Source organism: Myotis lucifugus, unplaced genomic scaffold (genome assembly GCF_000147115.1).
Source record: "Myotis lucifugus unplaced genomic scaffold, Myoluc2.0 scaffold_3, whole genome shotgun sequence".
Lineage (NCBI taxonomy): Eukaryota > Metazoa > Chordata > Mammalia > Chiroptera > Vespertilionidae > Myotis > Myotis lucifugus.
Window position 1 is genome coordinate 28,331,705 of NW_005871051.1, and position 20,070 is coordinate 28,351,774.

The 20,070-nt window shown below is 42.1% G+C and overlaps 1 protein-coding gene across 2 annotated transcripts in view; it reads left to right on the top strand.

The window, feature by feature from the left end:
• DGKD (diacylglycerol kinase delta) overlaps window positions 1-20,070 on the top strand; it is a 111,726-nt gene that overhangs the window by 23,791 nt on the left and 67,865 nt on the right. Inside the window, exons 1-3 of one of the 2 annotated variants that reach the window (XM_023762590.1) lie at window positions 5,594-5,612; window positions 7,378-7,488; window positions 9,111-9,191. In XM_023762590.1, coding sequence (XP_023618358.1) covers window positions 7,396-7,488; window positions 9,111-9,191 — 174 coding nt within the window. In that variant the 5' untranslated portion in view covers window positions 5,594-5,612; window positions 7,378-7,395. Of the gene's footprint in view, window positions 1-5,593; window positions 5,613-7,377; window positions 7,489-9,110; window positions 9,192-20,070 lie in introns of those variants that run through there. The other variant, XM_006082665.3, reaches the window with a different exon arrangement.

Below are 20,070 nucleotides of genomic sequence, written 5' to 3' on the forward strand. Positions count from 1 at the left end.
TATTTTTTTCACTTGATAATGAATCTTAGAATTGAAATCAGACAGACCTGGGTTTGAGCCCGACCTCTGTCCCTTCTCTATTGATACAGGTTCTCTCTGACCCTCAGTTTCTTCATAAGTGAAGTGGGGTGGTAACTGTTCACAGGGTGGTGAAGATTAAATGAAATGCTGATGTTAACTAAGTTCCTGGTATAGAGTAGACACTCTACAAATACTGACCCTGTCTCGCATCTCCTTGCCCATGTTTCTGTGAAATTGGATGTTTACCATACCTCCCTTAGGATGGTGTGTAGATAAAGTGGGATCATCTGTGGAAAGCTCTTAAACCCTGGAACACCAGCATTAGTGATCATAGTGGCCACTGATGGTGACCCAACTGAGCTAGCTCAGCCTACCCACCTTTATTAGACAGGAATGCATTTAGCAGATCGATGACACCGGTAGGTTCCAGATTGTTTCTGCTTTACTACCAGCATTAGACTGTTGCTTGCCACCTCATGATCTCAACGTGGCTGCTATAGCTCTGTACACAGTGACTACATTCAAGGCAAGAAAGAAGGGGGAGTTGAAGCCACGTGTATTCCCAAATATTAATGAAGCAACTCCTATGCAGGATTTCTGTGTAGGTCTGTTTGACCAAGACTGAGCTATGTGGCCGGAACTGAGGAAGTGGGATTAGGATTGTGATGATGGGCAACATTTGGTACAACCAGTCCACTTAGAATTGAGACCGTGTTAGCAAAGAGGGGAGGGAGACACTAAAAGATGTGCCCTCAGATGTAGGGAAAGAGGCTATGGACTCCAAATGAAGGGCAGATCTGTGAGCAGCCCTTTTGGGGACTAGGGGATTACATTTTGGGCTACTTTTAGGCTCTTCTGCTTGTCCTTCGTCATATAGTGGGGACAGGAATGAGGCCTTTCCCTTCTTCTCAGTGGAACCTCTATGACATAGGGGCTTTGGGATGTGGTAGCTTTAATCTTGGTGGCACTGCATTGAAGGAGGCAAACCAGTGGGAAAAGGGAAATTATGTTCTCTTGATTAGTAAGAAAAGAAAGGCAGTCCTCTTTTTGGGTTTTGTTTTAATTTTTATTTATTGATTTGAGAGAGAAACAAACATCGATTTGTTGTTCCACCCATTCATGCATTCACTAGATGATCTCCTTTTGTACCCCGACTGGGCATCAAACCCATCCGGATGACGTTTCAATCAACTGAGCTACCTGGCCAGGGCAAGGCAGTCCTTTTTCTCTGAGTTATTATTTTGGGTCTTTAGGAAAAACCTAATGTGGGGTGCTTTTGAATCAGATTGGCAGCATCCGATGTAGAACCTGGCTCTGCAAAGTTGAGAGGAATTCTCCAGCAGAGCACTTACCCAGGTGTCTCTCCTGCTGGTTGTTGGTGCCACGCAGACACAAATGTGTGCAGCATTTGGTGTGGCCCTACGTGTGCAAACGTCCTCAGCTTCTGATAGGCTGTGATAAGACCAGATGGTAGGTAGGTAGGTTGTAAATAAGTTGCAGGTAGTTCGGAATCAGGATGAACTAGTGGATGGTGTTTTGAATAGGTAAAGGAATTTACCTTTGCCTAATTGAATTAAATCAGATTTATCAGTAGACTTTTATGCTGGTTTCATTTTGCCAACAAATATTTTTGGTCTGGTTGTGCAGGTCTTCCATTTACTGTCTGTGTGGCCTTGCGTGAGTTAATTCTTCTGTTTCCTAATATGTAAAATGAGAACAAATCTCCAGAGCTGGTATGAAGGTTAAAAGGTAAAAATGGCTCATCTGTATGTAGTAAATGTGATGAGTACTTAATGTTTAAAATAACCTGTAATTCTTTGAATATGTTGTACATGCTTTATGCTTTTGAACAGATTATTTTTTGATTGTTTCCTGTTTATGAATTATGGTATTCATAAACTATAAACCATAGAAGAAGGTTCGAAATAAGAGTAAGGAGGCCTGACATTTCTTTTGTGGTCTGTTATGAGCTGTTTGACCTTGAACATATTACTCAGTCTCTTGGTAACCCGTTTTCTTATTTGTGAATTGGAATATTAGTGTCCGTTTTGTAGACCATAAGTGTTGTATTAAGAAGGCAAATAGATATGAAGATGCTCATGAAAAGTGCGCTGCACATTTAAGGTAATAAGTTTTTCTAGCTTCTTTCCATTGAAGTATTTTAATAATCCTTTTGTATATTAATGTTTTATGCTAACATTCCTACTTTTTTTGGACTTGGTGAATTTGGATGGTATTGTCTAACATAGTTAGTTCCATACCATTTTTTTGTTGAAGGACTAAAAAAGTTTAAGGACAAATAGATGACTGAAGTGAACATTTGCTTAAATTTTCACTCCTTTTATTTGATCTCTATTCCCCCTTCTATTACCTGGCTTGCCTGCAGCCTCTGTCTCCTCCCTCAGGCAGGTAGTGGTCAGGAAAATGGGGAAATTCTCACACTTGCATGCACGAGACACTGATAGCATCAGCAAAGCTCTGCCTGGAGTTGTACTTCTATCCTTTTATTGATTAACTTTGTTTTTCCTTTTTTTTTTTTTTTTAACAACAGACAACATAAATTGTAATGTATGTAAATAAGCTGTACACACATGCACCCACGCACCCAGCAGAGCACTAGGATGTCACCCTCCGGGCTCCTTTTTGTCCGGCCCATGATTCAACATCTTTTAGTCACCATTCTGCTGACTCCAGGTCATGCCTTTTGCCAGTTTTCCTTGTAATAGTTTCTTTTTCTTTGTTACTGTTGTTTTTGCAGAAGTTATTAGAATATTCTGGATGCTGGCTCTCACGTATCTTCTCCCAGAAAGTGGCTTCTCTCTTCTCTTTTTTTGTTAAGGTTCTGATGAGCAGAATTTCTCATTTGAAATATAGTTGGCTTTAGTAGTCTTATAGTATAGTATTTTTAAAAATCCTGTTTAAGAAGCTTTTTCTAGTCCCAAAGTCATAAAGAAATTCTCCGATATCATTTGCTGAAACTTTTAAAGTTTTGCCTTTTGCATTGGATCTGTAGTCTGTCTGGAAGTGACTTTTGTCTGTGGTTTGTGAGGGAAGGGACCATTGTGTTTTGTCCTTCAACAGCCCATGTTTCAGCCCCATTCACTGACTTGTCTCTCTGCTCCTCTGACCTGTGATGCTGCTGCTGTCAGTTTCAGGTCTATTTCTGGGCTTTGATCCCCCAATTCTACTTCTAGTAATTTGCTCTAAGGAATAGCCCAAGACAGAGTATGCATTTCGTTATAGCAGTATTCTTTGAAGTATTGTTGATGGTGCTGAGCAGGAAGTATTCTAAATGTTCTAGCAGTGGAGTGAGACACATCTGCACAGTGAAATATATACTCTGTAGTTGTTAAAAATATGTTTACTAATATGAAAGGGTGCTGACATTATAGCACGACAGAAAAAATAGGAAGTTCAAGTACGGTATGTACAGTCTGATTCCATGCTTATAAAGAGTTAACGTGCATGTTAATAAAACAACCCTTTCAGTGTACTTTGATCTGGCTTCCCCCGGCAGGTCCTCCTCTGACTTCTCCCATTGCCACTGTATTTGACATCCACGAGGTCTTCCCAGTGCTTTCTCATCTGCTCCCTGTTTTTTTGCTCACTCTTCTCATCCTCTGTTTTGGATTCCCGCCTCCTCTCTGCACCAGTGTTGGTGTCCTGGGGTTCCTGGTTGGGTCCCTGGACTTCCTCTCATTCCATTCCTTATCCATAAGGGACTGCCTTTAGGCTTCTCTCCCGTAAACTTTCTCTTATACCCCCCACCATATATCTGCAGCTGGCTCTTCACTCAGCTGGCCCAGCATTCTCAAGGCCCTTAGAGCCAGGATGTCCAGAAGGAAGCCCACATCCTCCCCATGAGGACCCTCGGAATCATCCTGGTTTTCTGTCCTGCCTCCTTGCCTCTGTCTGTGGTGGGTCTTCTTCCCTAACATGCATGACTATGGCATGTCTCTTCCTCCCAGACGCTCGTTGCTGGCTGCTCTTTTACAAGAGTTTCTGGAGTATTCTTCCTGCCTCTAGGTTTTATGCCTTCTCTCTTTGCTCCACACTGTGGCCAGAATCATCATTCAAAAGTGTATATATGCTAGGGAGACACCACCCCTTGACCTGTGGCTCACAGGCCTGGCTGTCAGTGATCTAGGCCTGTTCCTCACCTTCCTGGCCCTGGTCCCTGCCTTCCTGACCCTCTCAGGCTCTGTGCAACCAGTGCTGTGACTGTGGTGGGAGTGAAGGACTGATGAGGGAGGGGCTCCCACTTCCTTACCAGAGAGGGGCATCCTCACCCTGTGACTGGGAACATGCATTCCCTCAGAGACAGAGGAAGTCTGGTGGGCAGGTGGGTTTGACCAGGGCTCACTGGGTCTGTTTTTGCATTTCTCTGCCTCCTGGTTGAAGCCTCTTTTAAGGACATTTCCAGAGCTGCCTTCCTCAGTTCTTTCTTTGTGTCTGAACTTCCCCTGCAGCAGGTGACTAAGCAGTCTCGCTGTGGCCAGGCACATGTCTGTCTGGGCAGTGGGTGGCTTAGGCTCAGGCTGAGTGCTCTGCTGGGTTTCACCTCTGGAGTCCAGCTGGGGATTTGCTTCCTCTCTGTCTGGATGTGGGCCAGTGCTCACATTCTCACTTGCTACTCCATCTGATTTTCAGTGCCTGTGTGTGTACTTTTCTCGTCTCTGGTGGTAACGAAAGTGTCCTGGATTGCTTGTAGGACAGAGTCAGCCCTCTTGTTTGTGCAAAGAACGTGACAGGATGATTCTGAGAGCCTGGCTGCCCAACATGCCCTGAGCCAGCTGCAGTTGAGATCTGGGTGTTTGACTCTGGCTCTTTGCTCTGTGGGGTGTAAGGAGGAGCCCTGCCAGCCCTGCAGTTTCCTGTGGGTGCTCGTTACAGGCTGCCTGATGCAAAACATAGCAGATTATTCAGAGGTGTTATTTTCTTGACCACTTTTGGTTCATTGCTTTTGACCGAGTGTTTAAAAATACTCTGCAACATATCTATAGTATTCACAAGCAGTGAATCAGGAGAAGAAATGTAGTTTCTGAGAAAGCTTCAAAGAAATACCGACTTTATCTCTTCCCCAGCCTTTTCCGCTGAAACCCACCAGTCTTTTTCTGAGCATTCTTGTTCTATAAATAGAACAGCAGCTCTCCTTGGGTAGCCCACGATCAGTTCTCATTCGCTCTCTGAAAGATGTGTGTGTGTGTGTTGGATTGTGTTTTAATTTTGCTTTTCTTATGTGTGATATGTGTAGCAGGAGATGCAAGAAATATGTGTAGCAGGAGATGCAAGAAAAAATATTCGAGTGTTTATCCTTTAAAAATAACTCAGAACTTTTCTGGGTCTGTGCTTGTTTTTGTTTTTGTTTTGTTTTTTTAAATTTGTATTTAAGAAAGAGATGGAAGAGATTCCTTCCCCTGCAGAGGTAAGGAAAACTGTGAGCAAGTCCTGTGGGGTCAAGAGGAAAGGCTCTCCTGCTGTGGGGTGCAAGCGTCTGAGGTTCTGAGCTACTGTCCACACTAGCTGGCCTGTGTCTTTGAAGAGCACATTGAAATGAACATCACCATGTAAAGAAGGGGTCTGCAAAGAAGGTCAGGAAATTCCCTGGGATTGGAGGTTGGGCTGTCTCTCAGCCTGGGTTCTGTCTGGTTCTGGTTTAGCATATGTTCCCGCGCTTCCAAAAAGCCAGGCCTTTGTTCAGTTAAGGATGGAGGTTTCAGACTCTGACTGTAGTTGGTGTGTCTCTCCTTTTGACCACTGGGTGATGTTGTGTTCCTCTCTCTGGAGCAATTACCTGGGAAAGCAGGTGGGCGACCTTCTTACAAGTAAAGGTGCAGGTATACATCACAGAGTGAGTAAGTAGATTCCTCAGTAGATTTTCTCCTGGGTTGGTTCTCTAGGGAGTTGAGAGCAGCTTCCATCATACCTGGCCTGTGGTTGTGAGCCGGCATGTGCCCAGGAAGTTCACAGAAGGGACATCCTGTAGCGGGGTAGGAGAAGAGCATGCTGTCTGCATTCCCAGGACACCCTGGACTGCTGTGCTGCTTAGGTGGGGGTTCTGCTGCACAGCCAGGTGTGTGTGGTGTGTGTGGGACAGGGGCTTTCTTCATTGTCATCATCTGGGGCCAGGTAACATTGCATCCTGAGTTCTGCTCCCTCCCTGGTTAGGAGTAGGCCGATGGAGGGAACAGATGACTAGTGCTCTGCTCTTACCTTCTGATGTATTTGGGGGACAGGAAGTTTCTATGTCTGGTTTTTTCTTATGTCATCTGAGGTGGCCCCAGATACCCAGATGCTTCTTACAGATACTTTTAAAAAAGTTACTTAAAATTACTATGGGATTAGGTGATTAAACAAAAGCTTATTTGAACCAATATTCTTGTCCTTTAACAGAATTTTTGTACATTCTGCCTCCATTCCGTGATGAGACTCTATGTAGAATGGACATTTCTGTTAGGTGGGGTAAATCATACCCTGCAGACTCTGAGAGCCAGACTCTTGCTCATGCATCTTGTTTATTAGTTTTGACCTGTGTTAGTGGCTCCTATTGGTTCCATATGTCAATGACCGGGTAGACTCTGGAGCATTTAACTTCTAAGTGATCCACTGGGCTCTCTCAGCCCACTAGGTGTCCAGCCCATGGGATGCAATGTGAGGGGAACAGCTCCAGGATAAGCCATGCCCCGATCTTAGCTTTCATTGAGACGAGGTGAGTAGACTGCTGTCCACCTCTTGATTCTCTTAACAAAACTCCTGTTTTGTTGTGGTCTCCTCAGATTTACAGGATGAGATAAATTTTAATGACTTTGGCTATCCACTTATCTCTCACTGTGTGGACAGACACATGTGCCTGGCCTGTGAATATGGGTGAGGGCTGAATGGGTCGCAGGTCTGGAGCCGCACTGAACCCCACAGCAACCTACGTCGACAGTTTTGGCAACAGGATCCTGAGAAATGGCAGGAGGCCAAAGAGCATGGAGACGAGGCCAAGAATAACTAAAAAAATACCAAATGCTGAAGTTGGAGAAGGCACTGGCCCAGGCCGCTTGCTGTGGTCCTTCTAACCTTCTGTCCATTTTTGCTGCTCCCCAGGCATGTCCAGGGCACACCTTGGGCCTCTGAAACTCCCACCACTTAGGCATGCCATCGCCCCACAGAGAATTGTGTTAGCCCTCCCCCAGCAGTGCGCTCGGCTTGTCCATAGGTCAAGGTCTGGGGAGAGTGTGAGAAATATTTCTGTTAGGCTGTCAGCAGTTAGAGACGCGCATGTACCAGACCGTCAGTGTGCAGCTTGGGTGGATGAGTGCAGAGGTGCTGTGAAAACGCGTGCTCATGAGTTCGTTTCTGTGCTTTCAGACTGTCATCAAAGAGGGGATGCTCACCAAACAGAACAATTCATTCCAGCGATCCAAAAGGAGGTACTTCAAGCTGCGAGGTCGAACACTGTACTATGCAAAGACTGCAAAGGTAAGGAGAAGTACCGGAAACTTAATGGGAGGAAATATCCGGGGACCTGCAGGGTGCTGGGTCTTCATCTGGGAAGAAATCTTCGATTTTTAGAGCTGTGTTTTCTAGAGAAAATACTCTAGGGTTCTAGATTTTATTTGTTCCCATGGAGATCTAGGTGCTTATAAACATTGAGTTTTATTTATTTTATGTTGTATGTCACCAACGGGGGAGGAGAAATGTCACAGAAATAACCATATTACAGCTGGATATCTTTCCTGCAGAAAGATTAGGGGTCACAGACTTATATATCTTTTATGGATTAGAGTGTATTTTTAAAAAGTACTTTGAGGTATAATTGGCATACAAAAAGCTATAGATATTTTTTAATGTATACATTTTGATGAGTTTGGAGATAAGTATACACCGATGAAACTAACACAAAGTATTTTTGAAATGTACGGGGCTTCTTGGTGTGTGAACAGCAGTTCCTTATCCCTGGGCTCTCTAGCCAGGGTACTTCCTGCTGGGTGTCACGTTGCACGTAAGACTGAAAGCTAGAATCACCGGGCAGATGCTGGGAAAGAGGAGGAGACAGCGAGTCACTAAGTTACCGCCATGTTTAAACAAATGTGGTCTTATCCTTTTCAGATATTTGTGTGTTTGTAAAACTAGTTTTTGGTATTCTGAACACTAGTATTTTTGTATCATGTTGCTGTCAATACTGATATTTTGGTGTTAAGAAAAATCTGAAATCTGAATCATTTGCATTTTGAGGTGTATCCTTAGAGAGTTAGTACATTAAAATTTGAAATTGAACAGAGCACCTTGTTTATAAAGGGTTCTACCATGTCCCTCATTTAAAAAACAACAACCTTACAGTTATTTTAGTTCTATGGGCATTAGGGGTTGGGGAGAGGTTATTTAAAAGGCCAAGCCTCTTTTCTGGGTTATTATTATTTGCTCCAGGGGTTCCCTATGGAGTCCTCGTAGAGGGGCCAGTAAGGTTAACAGGAGGTGGGGACTGTGATGGTAGGTTTGGGGGTAGAGGAGAGGAAAATGGGGCCTGTTCCCAGGCCTAGATTCCATACCTTTTTCTGGAGCCTTTCTCTCTCCAGGACTAGATACTTTCCACTTTGCTCCCTCGTTTTCTTTCACAGCCCAATGTCTTCTCTTTGGGTCAGTCTCTCTTCCACTAGAATAATTTATTTTAGTGGGGACCTTTCTTCCAAATTTGCTTACTGGAGAAGCTAGAGCCAGAAGGACAGAGGATCCTCAGTCCAGACCCCTGCTCTCTCAGGTAGATCCTGTCTGAGGACATATTTCCCATTTAAAATGAAATGCTGATATTACAGAAAATAAATACAGAATTATATTATTATCATTATTTTTTCTACTAATGCAATCACTAGTGAACTCCCTGTTTAAAAAAAAAAATCACGGAGCCATGCCTGTGCCTAGATCGGGGGATGTTGTCAGCGCTTAGTTAGGCAACAAGCCTCCAATTTCAGGGTCCTTGGCATCTATGGATGCTTGACTGGGATTGAGGAGAGTGGTGGGCAGCATTAGGCCAGGGCTTAGGAACGTGCCCACCTCAGAGGTGCCTTAGCTTCATGCTGACTGTGGTCCCTGTGTCTCTCCAGTCGATCATATTTGATGAAGTAGACCTGACAGATGCCAGTGTGGCTGAATCCAGCACCAAAAATGTCAACAACAGTTTTACGGTAAGACTCTGGACACACATCTTTCCTGATTCTTCACCATATCTGGTTTCCCTTTTTAATTTGAACAAATGTGTGAGCAGTTCAGACTTTTTCATCCTTTTCACTCTGATGGGAACGATTCCTGGTAAATATTGAATTTAAGGCTTAAAATAATACTGTGGTTGGTGAATAACGGAGAATTTGGCACTTGTAAGCACAAAAGCTTGGTACAAATGAAAATTTTTAACATGTTGTAGTTTACATTTCCTAACAGTTTTACATAGAAGTTTGTTTTTCATGATTATTGTAGAAAATTTGGAAAATACAGGCAAGTATGTTGTAGCAATGAAAAAATAGCCATAATTAGGCCACCTCAAAACAGAATGTTGATATTTTGGTGTATTTTTCTTTTTTTAGTTTTAAACTACCCCACTCCCTCCCACTTATAAAAGTTTTGTGCTTTCTGCAGAAGTTCTAAGTGCATACAATCATATGACCCCCCCCTCCCCCCTCAGACAAAGGTAGCAACTGTGCACTCTGGAGTGTTTATCTTTATTTCTAAACTAGAGGCCTGATGCATGAAATTCATGCAAGAGTAGGCCTTTGCAGCCCCGGCTGCCCCGCGGCCCTACCCCCTGCCCACTGGTCATTCCAGAAGGTTGTTCTGCCGTCGGTCTAATTAGCATATTAGCTCTATCATATAGGATATCTGTGTCTTCACCCACATCTACCATAAGATCATAGTGATCCTTTTGTATTTACACTTTTTTTTCTCTTGACAATTTATGGTGATTATTTCTCTGTGTTAATTGATCTGAATGTTCATCATATTTTTTAATGGCTATGTAGCATTTCTTGTATGACTTTCCAATTTTGGCTTCAGGAGTTGACTTTAGAACCTATAAGTTATGACTCCAATATTAGGAATGGAGTATTTAAAAATAGTTTTCTTAGTATTACTAAGCTATCTCATTTAGACATAAAGTATGCTTCCTATTTTTTTTTCAATTCTTTGATAACAGTTAAGGTGGGTAATTTTCGTCATGTTTAGGATCCGATATTTTGGATTAGTGTTAGTTTCAGATACTTCCAGGTTTTGTTTTTATCTTATTTAATTATTGATTTGATTGATTGTTGATGTTGCTGATACAAATGGGATTTTCCTTTCTTCATTTAAATTTCTACTTTGTGATGATGTAACTAACTGTTCCTGGTTTTGCTTCATGGCTTATCGAATTAGCCTTTCCTGTTGGTTTCTCTTATCTTATGCTTTATTTTACTTGGAATATTTTTAGCCTTTTCTCCATGAATTTTATGGTTAGTGTCTGGGAGAGACATCTAAAACTATGTAAATGATTATTCTTTGATATGTGGCTTTTAGAGTTTTTAATTTAATAAGAATAGGTATTCTCATTGGAGTGTTTTGAGCATTAATTTAGGTGACCAGTTTGGTTTTAGTATTTGTACATTTCCTAGCAATAAATTTTACTTGGTAATGTTGAACTTTACAACCAAATTTTGGATTTAGAATTTTCTGTCCATGTGTGTGCTTTTCTTTGGTGTGGGAAAGTAGCCTTTGTTGTGTTTTGATTTCAGAGTTAAAATAGCTGCATAAAATTCATTTAGTAACTTTTTTTGATTTTATGTGTTCTGGAACACTTAAAAAAATCTTCATTGTTGAAAGTATTACAGATACCCCCCTTCCCCCTCTCCCCCATTGCCCCTTCCAACTGGTTTCCGCCCTGCCCCAGGCCTTCACCACCCTGTTGTCTGTGTCCATAGGTAATGCATATATGCATATAAATTCTTTGGTTAATCTCTTCCCCCCTCACCCACTCCCTCCTTCCCTCAGAGATTGGTCAGTTTGTTCCATGTTTCCATGCCTCTGGTTCTATTTTATTCATCAGTTTATTTTGTTCATTAGATTCGTTGTTCGTCTATTTTGATTTTTAGATTCAATTGTTGATAGATATGTATTTATAGCCATTTTATTGTTCATATTTTTTATCTTTTGTTTTCTTCTTACTAATTGCTTTTCTTTTGCTGCTTTTAATATTCTCTTTGTCTTTAATCCTTGGCATTTTAATTATGATGTGTCTTGGTAGGGGCCTCTTTGGGTTCCTCTGGTTTGGGATTCTCTGTGCTTCCTGGACTTATAAGTTCAGATAGGGAAAGTTTTCTGTCATTTTTGTCTTCAAATAGGTTTTCAATATCTTGCTCCCTTCTCCTTCTGACACCTCCATAATGCAAATGTTGGTGTGGTTGAAGTTGTCCCAGAGGTTCCTTGTAATATGTTCATATTAAAAAAAAAAAATATATACACACACACACATACATACATACATACACATACACATATATACACATACATACATCCTAGAGGCCCAGTGCACAAAAATTTGTGCACTCGGCGGGGCGGGGGGGGGGTGTCCCTTAGCCCGGTCTGTGCCCTTTCGCAGTCTGGGACCCCTCGGGGGATGTCCAACTGCTGGCTTAGGCCCGCTCCCTGGGGGATTAGGCCTAAGCTGGCAGTCAGACATCCCTCTGGCAGCCTGGGAGCCCTCAGGGGATGTCCACTTACCAGTGGGGAGCAGGCCTAAGCTGCAGTCGGACATCCTTAGCACTGCTGAGGAGGCGGGAGAGGCTCCCGCCACCACCGCTGTACTGGCAGCCGTTAGCCTGGTTTGTGGCTGAGCAGAGCTCCCCCTGTGGGAGCGCACTGACCACCAGGGGGCAACTCCTGCATTGAGCGTCTGCCCCCTGGTGGTCAGTGTGTGTCATAGTGACCAGTTATTCCCAGTCGTTCTGCTGTTAGGGTCAATTTGCATATTACCCTTTTATTATATAGGATAGAGGCCTGGTGCATAGGTGGGGGCCGGCTGGTTTGTCCTGAAGGGTGTCCCGGATCAGGGTGAGGGTCCGCTGGGGTGCCTGGCCAGCCTGGGTGAGGGGCTGAGGGCCGTTTTCAGGCTGGCCACACCCCCTTCAGGGAGGGGGGTCCTGCTGCAGTGCCTGGCCAGCCTGGGTGAGTGGCTGATGGTTGTTTGCAGGCTGGCCACAGCCCCTTCAGGGTGGGGGGTCCCCGCTGGGTGCCTGGCCAGCCTGGGTGAGGGGCTGATGGCTGTTTGCAGGCTGCCCAAGCCCCCCAGAGGCGACCCTCACCCCATGAGGGTGTGGCCATCCTGGGTGAGGGCTGTTTGCAGGCTGTCCACAGCCCCCAGCCACCCAAGCTCCCAGTGGAGGCTGGCTGGAAGCAGGTATCTGGGATTTATTTGTCTTCTATAATTGAAACTTTGTTGCTTTGAGTGGAGCCCACAGCTGGCCAGGGCAGGCGGGAAGCTTGGCTTCCTCCATCGCTGGGGCAACCAAGCCTCCTGCTTGCTCCAGCTCCGTGGCTGCCGGCTGCCATCTTGGTTGGGTTAATTTGCATATAATCGCTCTGATTGGCTGGTGGGCGTGGCTTGTGAGTGTAACGAAGGTACAGTCAATTTGCATGTTTCTCTTTTCTTAGATAAGATATATATAAATATATATTAATTTCAGAGAGGAAGAGAGGGAGAGAGAGATAGAAACATCAAAGATGAGAGAATCAAAACATCAAAGATGAGAGAGAATCATTGATTGGCTGCCTCCTGCATTCCCCACATTGGGGATCGAGCCTGCAATCTGGGCATGTGCCTTAACTGGAACCTAACCATGATCTCCTGGTTCATAGGACAGCGCTCAACCACCAAGCCACGCTGGCCAAGCTATCTTCATATTTTTTTATTCTTTTTTCTTTTTGCTCTTCTGATTGGGTGTTTTTTGCTTCCTCATATTCCAAATCGTTGATTTGATTCTCAGAATCCTCTACTCTACTGTTGAATCCCTGTAAATTATTCTTTATTTCAGTTAGTGTATGCTTAATTTCTGACTGGTCCTTTTTCATGTCTTTGATGTTCTCACTAAGGTTCTTGTAATTCTCACTAAGATCCTTAAAATTCTCACTAAGACCCTTGAAGCTCTTATTAAGTTCCTTGAGCAGTTTTATAACCATTGTTTTGAACTCTGTATGTAGTAGTTTGCTTTTGTCCATTTCATTTAGTTCTTTTTTTGGAGATTTCTTCTGTTCTTTCATTTGTGAATGTTTTTTTGTCTCTGCATTTTGGTTGCTTCCCTATGTTTGTTTCTATGTATTAGGTAGAGCTGCTATGTCTCCTGGAATTGGTAGAATGACCTTGTGTAGTAGGTGCCCTATAGGGCCCAGTGGCTCAGACTCCCTAGTCACCTGAGCTGGCACTCTAGGTGCACCCCTGTGTATGTTGTGTGCACTGTCTTGTAGTTGAGCCTTGGTTGCTGTTGGCATCACTGGGAGGAATTGACCTTCAGGCCAATTGGCTGTGAGGACCAGCTGCGACTACAGTGGAAGAGCTGCTGTGCGGGAGACACCAATATGGAGCAGGACTTGCTTCAGTGGGGCTTAAGGTGCTCACAAAGTCTTCCCCTTGAGTGTGTTGCTCATGGATGTGTAAAGTTGTAAGTTGGTATGATCTGAAGCTGTCCACCTGGTGCACTGGCTCTGGGGCCTCTTGGGAGGTGCAAAGTCAGTCACTGCCTAGGTCCACCTGCCAGGAGCTACAGAGAGATCTGTAGATGGCTGCTACTTGTATTGGGCTTGGAAGTGCCCAGGCGAGGTCAAGCTCTCTTGGGCCTCTTAGTGATAGGTATGTGGCATGCTGACTCCAGCTGCTGCTTGTTTGAGAGATTTTAGGAAAGACTGAAGTGTAAGCTAGGACAGGCCATTCATAAGGAGAAGCTGCTGTAAAAAGCTTGGGTGGGGGCTCAACGAATCACCAGGGTGGAGCGAACAGTGTGAGCCAGGCTGATGAAAACTCAGATATGGCTTCCAGTCAGCTCTGCGATGGGGAAGGTCTCAGCATAGGAAAAATGACCCCTGCAAGCACCTCTGTCAGGGAGAAAGCTGCCCCTGAGTTCTTGCTCCAATGTCAGACAATTCAGTTCTTCCCCATATGTCCCTGGATCCCCCCTCCCTCCCAGCCTTTGCCCCAGTGCTGGAGTTCAGAGGGAGTGTCCAAGTAAGTTCATGTGCCGGCCCTTTAAGAGGAACCGCCTGGGACTCCAGCTGCCTCCGGGTTACTCAGTCACAATCCCTGCTGGTTTTTACAGCCCTGGTTTTTACAGCCCGAAATTACTGGGACTTCTCTTTCTAGCCCTGGTACCTGGGCTGAGGGGTCTGGTCTGGGGCTGGGACCCTTTGCTCCTCACAGGAGCTTTCTGCAGCCTAGATATCCCTTCTGATTAAAAATCATGCCACAAGTGGGTGTCAGACCAGCCTGTTCAGCACCTCCGCCCCTTCTACCAGTCTTGATGTGTTTTCTTCTTTATTTCTCTAGTTGTAGAACTAGCTTTGTTTTTCTTATCTGATTTTTTAAACCCTGTCTTTTTTAATTTTTAAGAGAACCAGTTATTGGATTATTGATCAGTCCTGTTTACTCATTACCTAATTCAATTTCTGCGAATATTTATTGTCCTTTCTTGTTTTTCACAACTTTATTTAAAACAACTTGTTGATTGGCTTATTTTCATATACATAATGTCATATATATATATATATAAAATGAAAACATGAGGGACTGAATTTAACTGAGTGCCTTTTTGTTCACATGCCCAAAGTTGTTTTTTTCCCAGTAGAAAAATGTTATTAAAGACAAATTATTTTTTGTTGATCATTGAAGTTATTGAAGAAAACTTTGAAGTATATAACTATAAATAGGAAATTTGAAACCATCCATATTGCTATTACCTAAATATACCCAGTAATATATTTTGGTTTATGTCCCACCAAATACATTTTATAAAATGCAATTTTTAACTTTCTTCACGTAACAATGAGCTTTTTCTCTTATAATATCCTTCAAAGTCTTATTGATATTTTTAGTATTCCATCATATAAATGTATAAGTTTATGTATTCAGTCTCTATATTAAACATTTCAATATTGTGATGTACATTTGCACACAAATCCTTTTGTGCATTTCTGATTATTTCCATAGTATAAATTATTGGAAATGGAATTACATTTGAAGTAGAAAACATAAACTTTTAAAAAGCTTTTGAAAAATAAATGCGGTACTGATGCTTGTTACAACTTGGATGAGCCTTGAAAATAACTAAGTGAAAGAAGCCAGACACAAATGGCCACATATTTTATGATTCCATTTATATGAAATGTCCACAATAGGCAAATCTGTAGAGACAGGAAGTAGATTAGTGGCTTTGAGCAGCTGAAGAGGAAGAATTGCCTAAAGTGTGCAGGATTTTTTTTTTTTTTTGAGGGTGACAAACTTCTAAAATTAGATATGGGAAATGGTTGCACAACTTTGTGAATATGCTGGAAACCACTAAATTGAATACTTTAAAAGGGCGAATTGTATGGAAATTCTATCTCAATAAAAACATGATGGAAATAGTATGCATTTTGGGACTACACTTGTTACTATGGAGCTGTCAGTCTGATCTGAGAATGAAGTCTGACTTATATTTCATCTCTGTGGGAAAATTTGTGCAGAGGACCAAATGCTCAGCTTCCAGATGTAGAGCTTGTTCTATGTTGGAGCCTTTGGAACTCCATTTCTGGCTGGTAGTCATGGGTGATTCCCAGCCCTCAGGGAAGAGGCACCTATTCTTTCACATTTATTTCCTTTTTTGTAACTGCTCTAACACTGCCTTTTCATCTGAGGATGTGTGGAAGGACAAGAGAAAGAAAGATTCATACTGAGTTCCCCAGAAACATTCCAATATAAGGAAGCTCATCCCTTGAATAATCTGTGATGGTGCATGGAATATGGAGATAAATGGGGAGTGTTTGGTGCCCAGTCCCCTAGTCACGCTTCCATAGAGTCAGTAAGTTCTGGGCACTGGGGCTTTAGGTGATACAAATATTTTCTTTGCTTAAAATTCACTTTTAATGATCTGGCCCAATTCTCACCCCCTGCGATATTTACTGTCTGACCTCTGAACCTGTCACTCACTGTGCAGTGAATGCAGGAGTCGTGTGCAGGTGTCTCTTCCATTGGCTGTGCCCTTCTGGAAGGCAGCACACGTGTTCAGGGAGTGAGTGCAGAATGAATCAGTGAATTCACCCAGAAGCTACTGCACTTTCTGGAATATCCCATTTGGTTTTCCAGCTATTCCAGTAGTGATTTCCAAGCTCTACAACTTCTACTAAAATTTGATGCCTGGTACAAACTACCAGTCAATGAGAACTACTGTTACCATGAATCAACCAACAGATAGAAACGTCTAAGGGAGATGGGCGGAGGTACTTGTAGGAGAGGAGAGGTTTTGAGACAGGCTTGATGGAAGAAATGGCATGAATGAGCTTCATGTAATTGGACAAGGGTCTGCCTCTCTTGTTCTTTAAGGACAGTGAGTCGGGATGAAGCTAAAAACATAGAGATTGCCTTTAGATTTCTGATAGGCAGAGCGGTGGCACTGGGTGCTTTCAGAAGGTGGGGAGTAGAGCAGACAGTGGGGCCAGCCCCTTACAAGGCCAAAAACACAGCAACATGACGAGAAAGAAAAGGGGATTTACCAGCTTCATGTCTCAGCCTCTGCAATAACATGAAATTCTATGCTTTTGATGATTAAACATGTTAATGCTTTTCTATGAAGACTAAAAGACTTGGTATATTATTGCCAAATTCCCTTAGAAATATCAATAAGATTTCATGAAAATGCTTATTTTTCTATCCTTTTACAAATACCATGTATTCACATTTTAGAATATCTTTGCCACTTTGATAGTTTAAAAATGGTAATTTTCTTCTTCAATGATTAAAGTGAGTTGAGCTCAAACATTCCTTGCGGTCCATTGGCCATCTGTATTTCTCTCTTTATGAAATGATTTTTTTCATGTGCTTTTAGATAGTAGTGTATTTGTAGGGTTCAAAGTCACCTTTTTCTCTCACTCTTTGCCCTCAGGGGCTATAATAGTTGTAGTGCTCTTTTTTTTTTTTTTTTTTTTTTTTTTACTAGATTTCATACTCTTAACAGTGTGCTGACATTACCAGGTAAAATGTTTTTCATTATCTAACATCTATTTATTTATTTTATTTATTATTTTTAATTAATTAATTCTGTTATTTTTTTCTCAATTTTCATCTGAGGATATGTTTTTTATTGATTTTTAGAGAGAGAGAGAGGGAGAGAGAGAGGGAAGGGGAGAGAGAGAGGAACATTGATCCAACCGGGGAATTGAACCTGTAACCTTAGATATGTGTCCTGACCAGGAATGGAGTCTGTAGCCTTTTGTTGCACCGGACGACATTCCTACCAACTGAGCCACCCGGCCAGGGCCTAACACATTTTAAAATTATTTTCAGCTTTAGGATCACAAAATTTACAGATTTGTGCTGAAGGTATATTTTTACTACCATAATTTTTCAAAGGAGTTTGTTAAAGCAGCATTTCTGTTTTATTGAAACTATATATTTTAAATAAATTTTTAAATTGAAATGTGACTTCCAGCCTGGCTGGGGTGGCTCAGCAGTTGAGCATTGACCCAGGAACCAAGAGGTCTCCAGTTCGATTCCTGGTCAGGGCACATGCCCAGGTTGTGGGCTGAATCCTTACTGAGGTTGGGTGCAGGAGGCAGCCTGTTCCTCTCTCATCGATGTTTCTATCTTTCTATCCCCCTTCCTTCCTCTCTTTCTAAAAATCAATTTAAAACATTTAAAAAAAAGAAATATGACTTCCATACCAAAAAGTGCATAAATATGAGTACAGAGTTTGTTGTGTAACCACTATGCAGATCAGGTGATAGAATGAATCCAGTTCCCCGGAAGCTCCCCTTCCCACATGTAACAACTGTCCTGATACTGTAGATGAGTTTTGATTGTTTTAGGTATTTGATGTAAATTGACTCATAATGTATATTCTTTTGTGTCTGTTTCTGATGTAATTCCTGATTTAATGGCATGTGGGGAATTTTTCTAGTTGTATTATTACTGATTTGTAGCTTAATTTTACTGTGATCAGAGAACAGAGTCTGTGATTCTAATCTTTTGAAATTATCGAGACTTTAATACCTGTTGGTTTTTATAAATGTTCCATGTGCATTTGAGCAGAACTTGGATAGTAGTTCTTTATCTTTTTTTAAAAAATAGCATTTAGCCTTTGACCGGTTTGGCTCAGTGGATAGAGCGTCGGCCTGCGGACTGAAGGGTCCCAGGTTCGATTCCGGTCAAGGGCATGTACCTTGGTTGCGGGCACATCCCCAGTAGGGAGTGTGCAGGAAGCAGCTGAATCGATGTTTCTCTCATCGATATTTCTAGCTCTCTAACCCTCTCCTCCCTTCCTCTCTGTAAAAAAATCAATAAAATATATTTTTAAAAAATAGCATTTAAAAAATCAAATGTTTTTAGAGAGAGAAAGGAAGGGAGAGGGAGAGAGAAATAGAAACAAAAATGAGAAACATCTACATTGATTGCCTGCCTCCTATTGGGGATCCAGCCCACAATCCAGGTATGTGCTCTGAAGGGGAATTGAACCAGTGATCTCCTGGTGCATGGTTCAATGCTCAACCAGTGAGCCACAACGGCCCGGCAGTAATTCTTTATTTTGTTGATTAGAACACAAGTTTAGACATTTTTCTCAAATCTTTTATAATCTGATTTATTTTCTGCTTGTCCTATTAGTTATCGAGTGAGATATATTAAAATATCCTATTGTGATTGTAGTCTTATCTGTTTTTGTTTTCTTTCTGTTAATTTTTGCTTTATATATTTGGAGGGTTATTATTGAGTCCATACAGATTTAGAATTATTTTATATTCTTACTAGATTGACCCTTTTATTATGAAATAACCATTGTTATCAATCTTAATGTTTTTTGCCTTAAAGTTTACTTTGATGTTATTATAGCTACAATAGCTTTATTTTGGCTAGTAATTGCATTATAAGTAATGGTATATAATTTTCCATCCTTTTACTTTCAACATCTTTGTTTTTATTTAATGTGTGATTCTTGTAAGCAGCATATAGTTTTGTGATTTTAATATTATTGTATATTTAATTTGATTATGTCTTTAACTGGATTATGTTTAATCTATACTTAATTTAGATACTCTTGTACTTGGGTATAAATTTAACACATATTATTACTTGTTTTCTCTATGTCTCACATTTTATTTTTTTTTCACACCTTTATTTTTTTAATCCTCACCCGAGGATATTTTTTCCATTGATTTTTTTCTTCTTTTTTTTAGAGAGAGTATAAGGGAGGGAGGGATGAGGGGGGAGGAGAGAGAGAGAGAGAGAGAGAGAAAGAAAAAGAGAGAAATATCGATAAGAGAGGGACACATCTATTGGTTGTCTCCCACACCCACGTGCCCTTGACTGGGAATCAAGCCTGAGACCCTTCATTGCTTGGGCAGGTGCTCTAACCACTGAGATACCACCAAGAGCAGTGCTTTCATCACTTTTAACTTAAGTCCTATTTTAATAAAGACTTGATGAAATGTCATCACCTCCTTTACTGTTACTTAAAGTTTCAAAATGCAGCAAAAACAAAAGTGGTGGGGTACACCATACCTCTGTTCTCACAGTGCCCCCCCCACCCCTGGCATCTCTCCCTGAGAGTCATCACTGAGTCCATTTGGCTTATTTTGTTTTGTTATAATGCTGTCATGGATGCTGCATGAGAGCAAGGATTTTTGTCTGTTTTGTTCACAGCTTTCCCCAAGTGCCAGCACAAAGTAGGTGCTCATAAGTACTTGTTGAAGAGTGACTTCGTCAGCACTAGTTTCAGGATGATTTGGGCCCTGTTGTTGTCACTGATGTCACTCAGCAGAATGCTTTCAGTGGCCCAGGCTTTCCTTGATGCAGCATACAGTGCCACA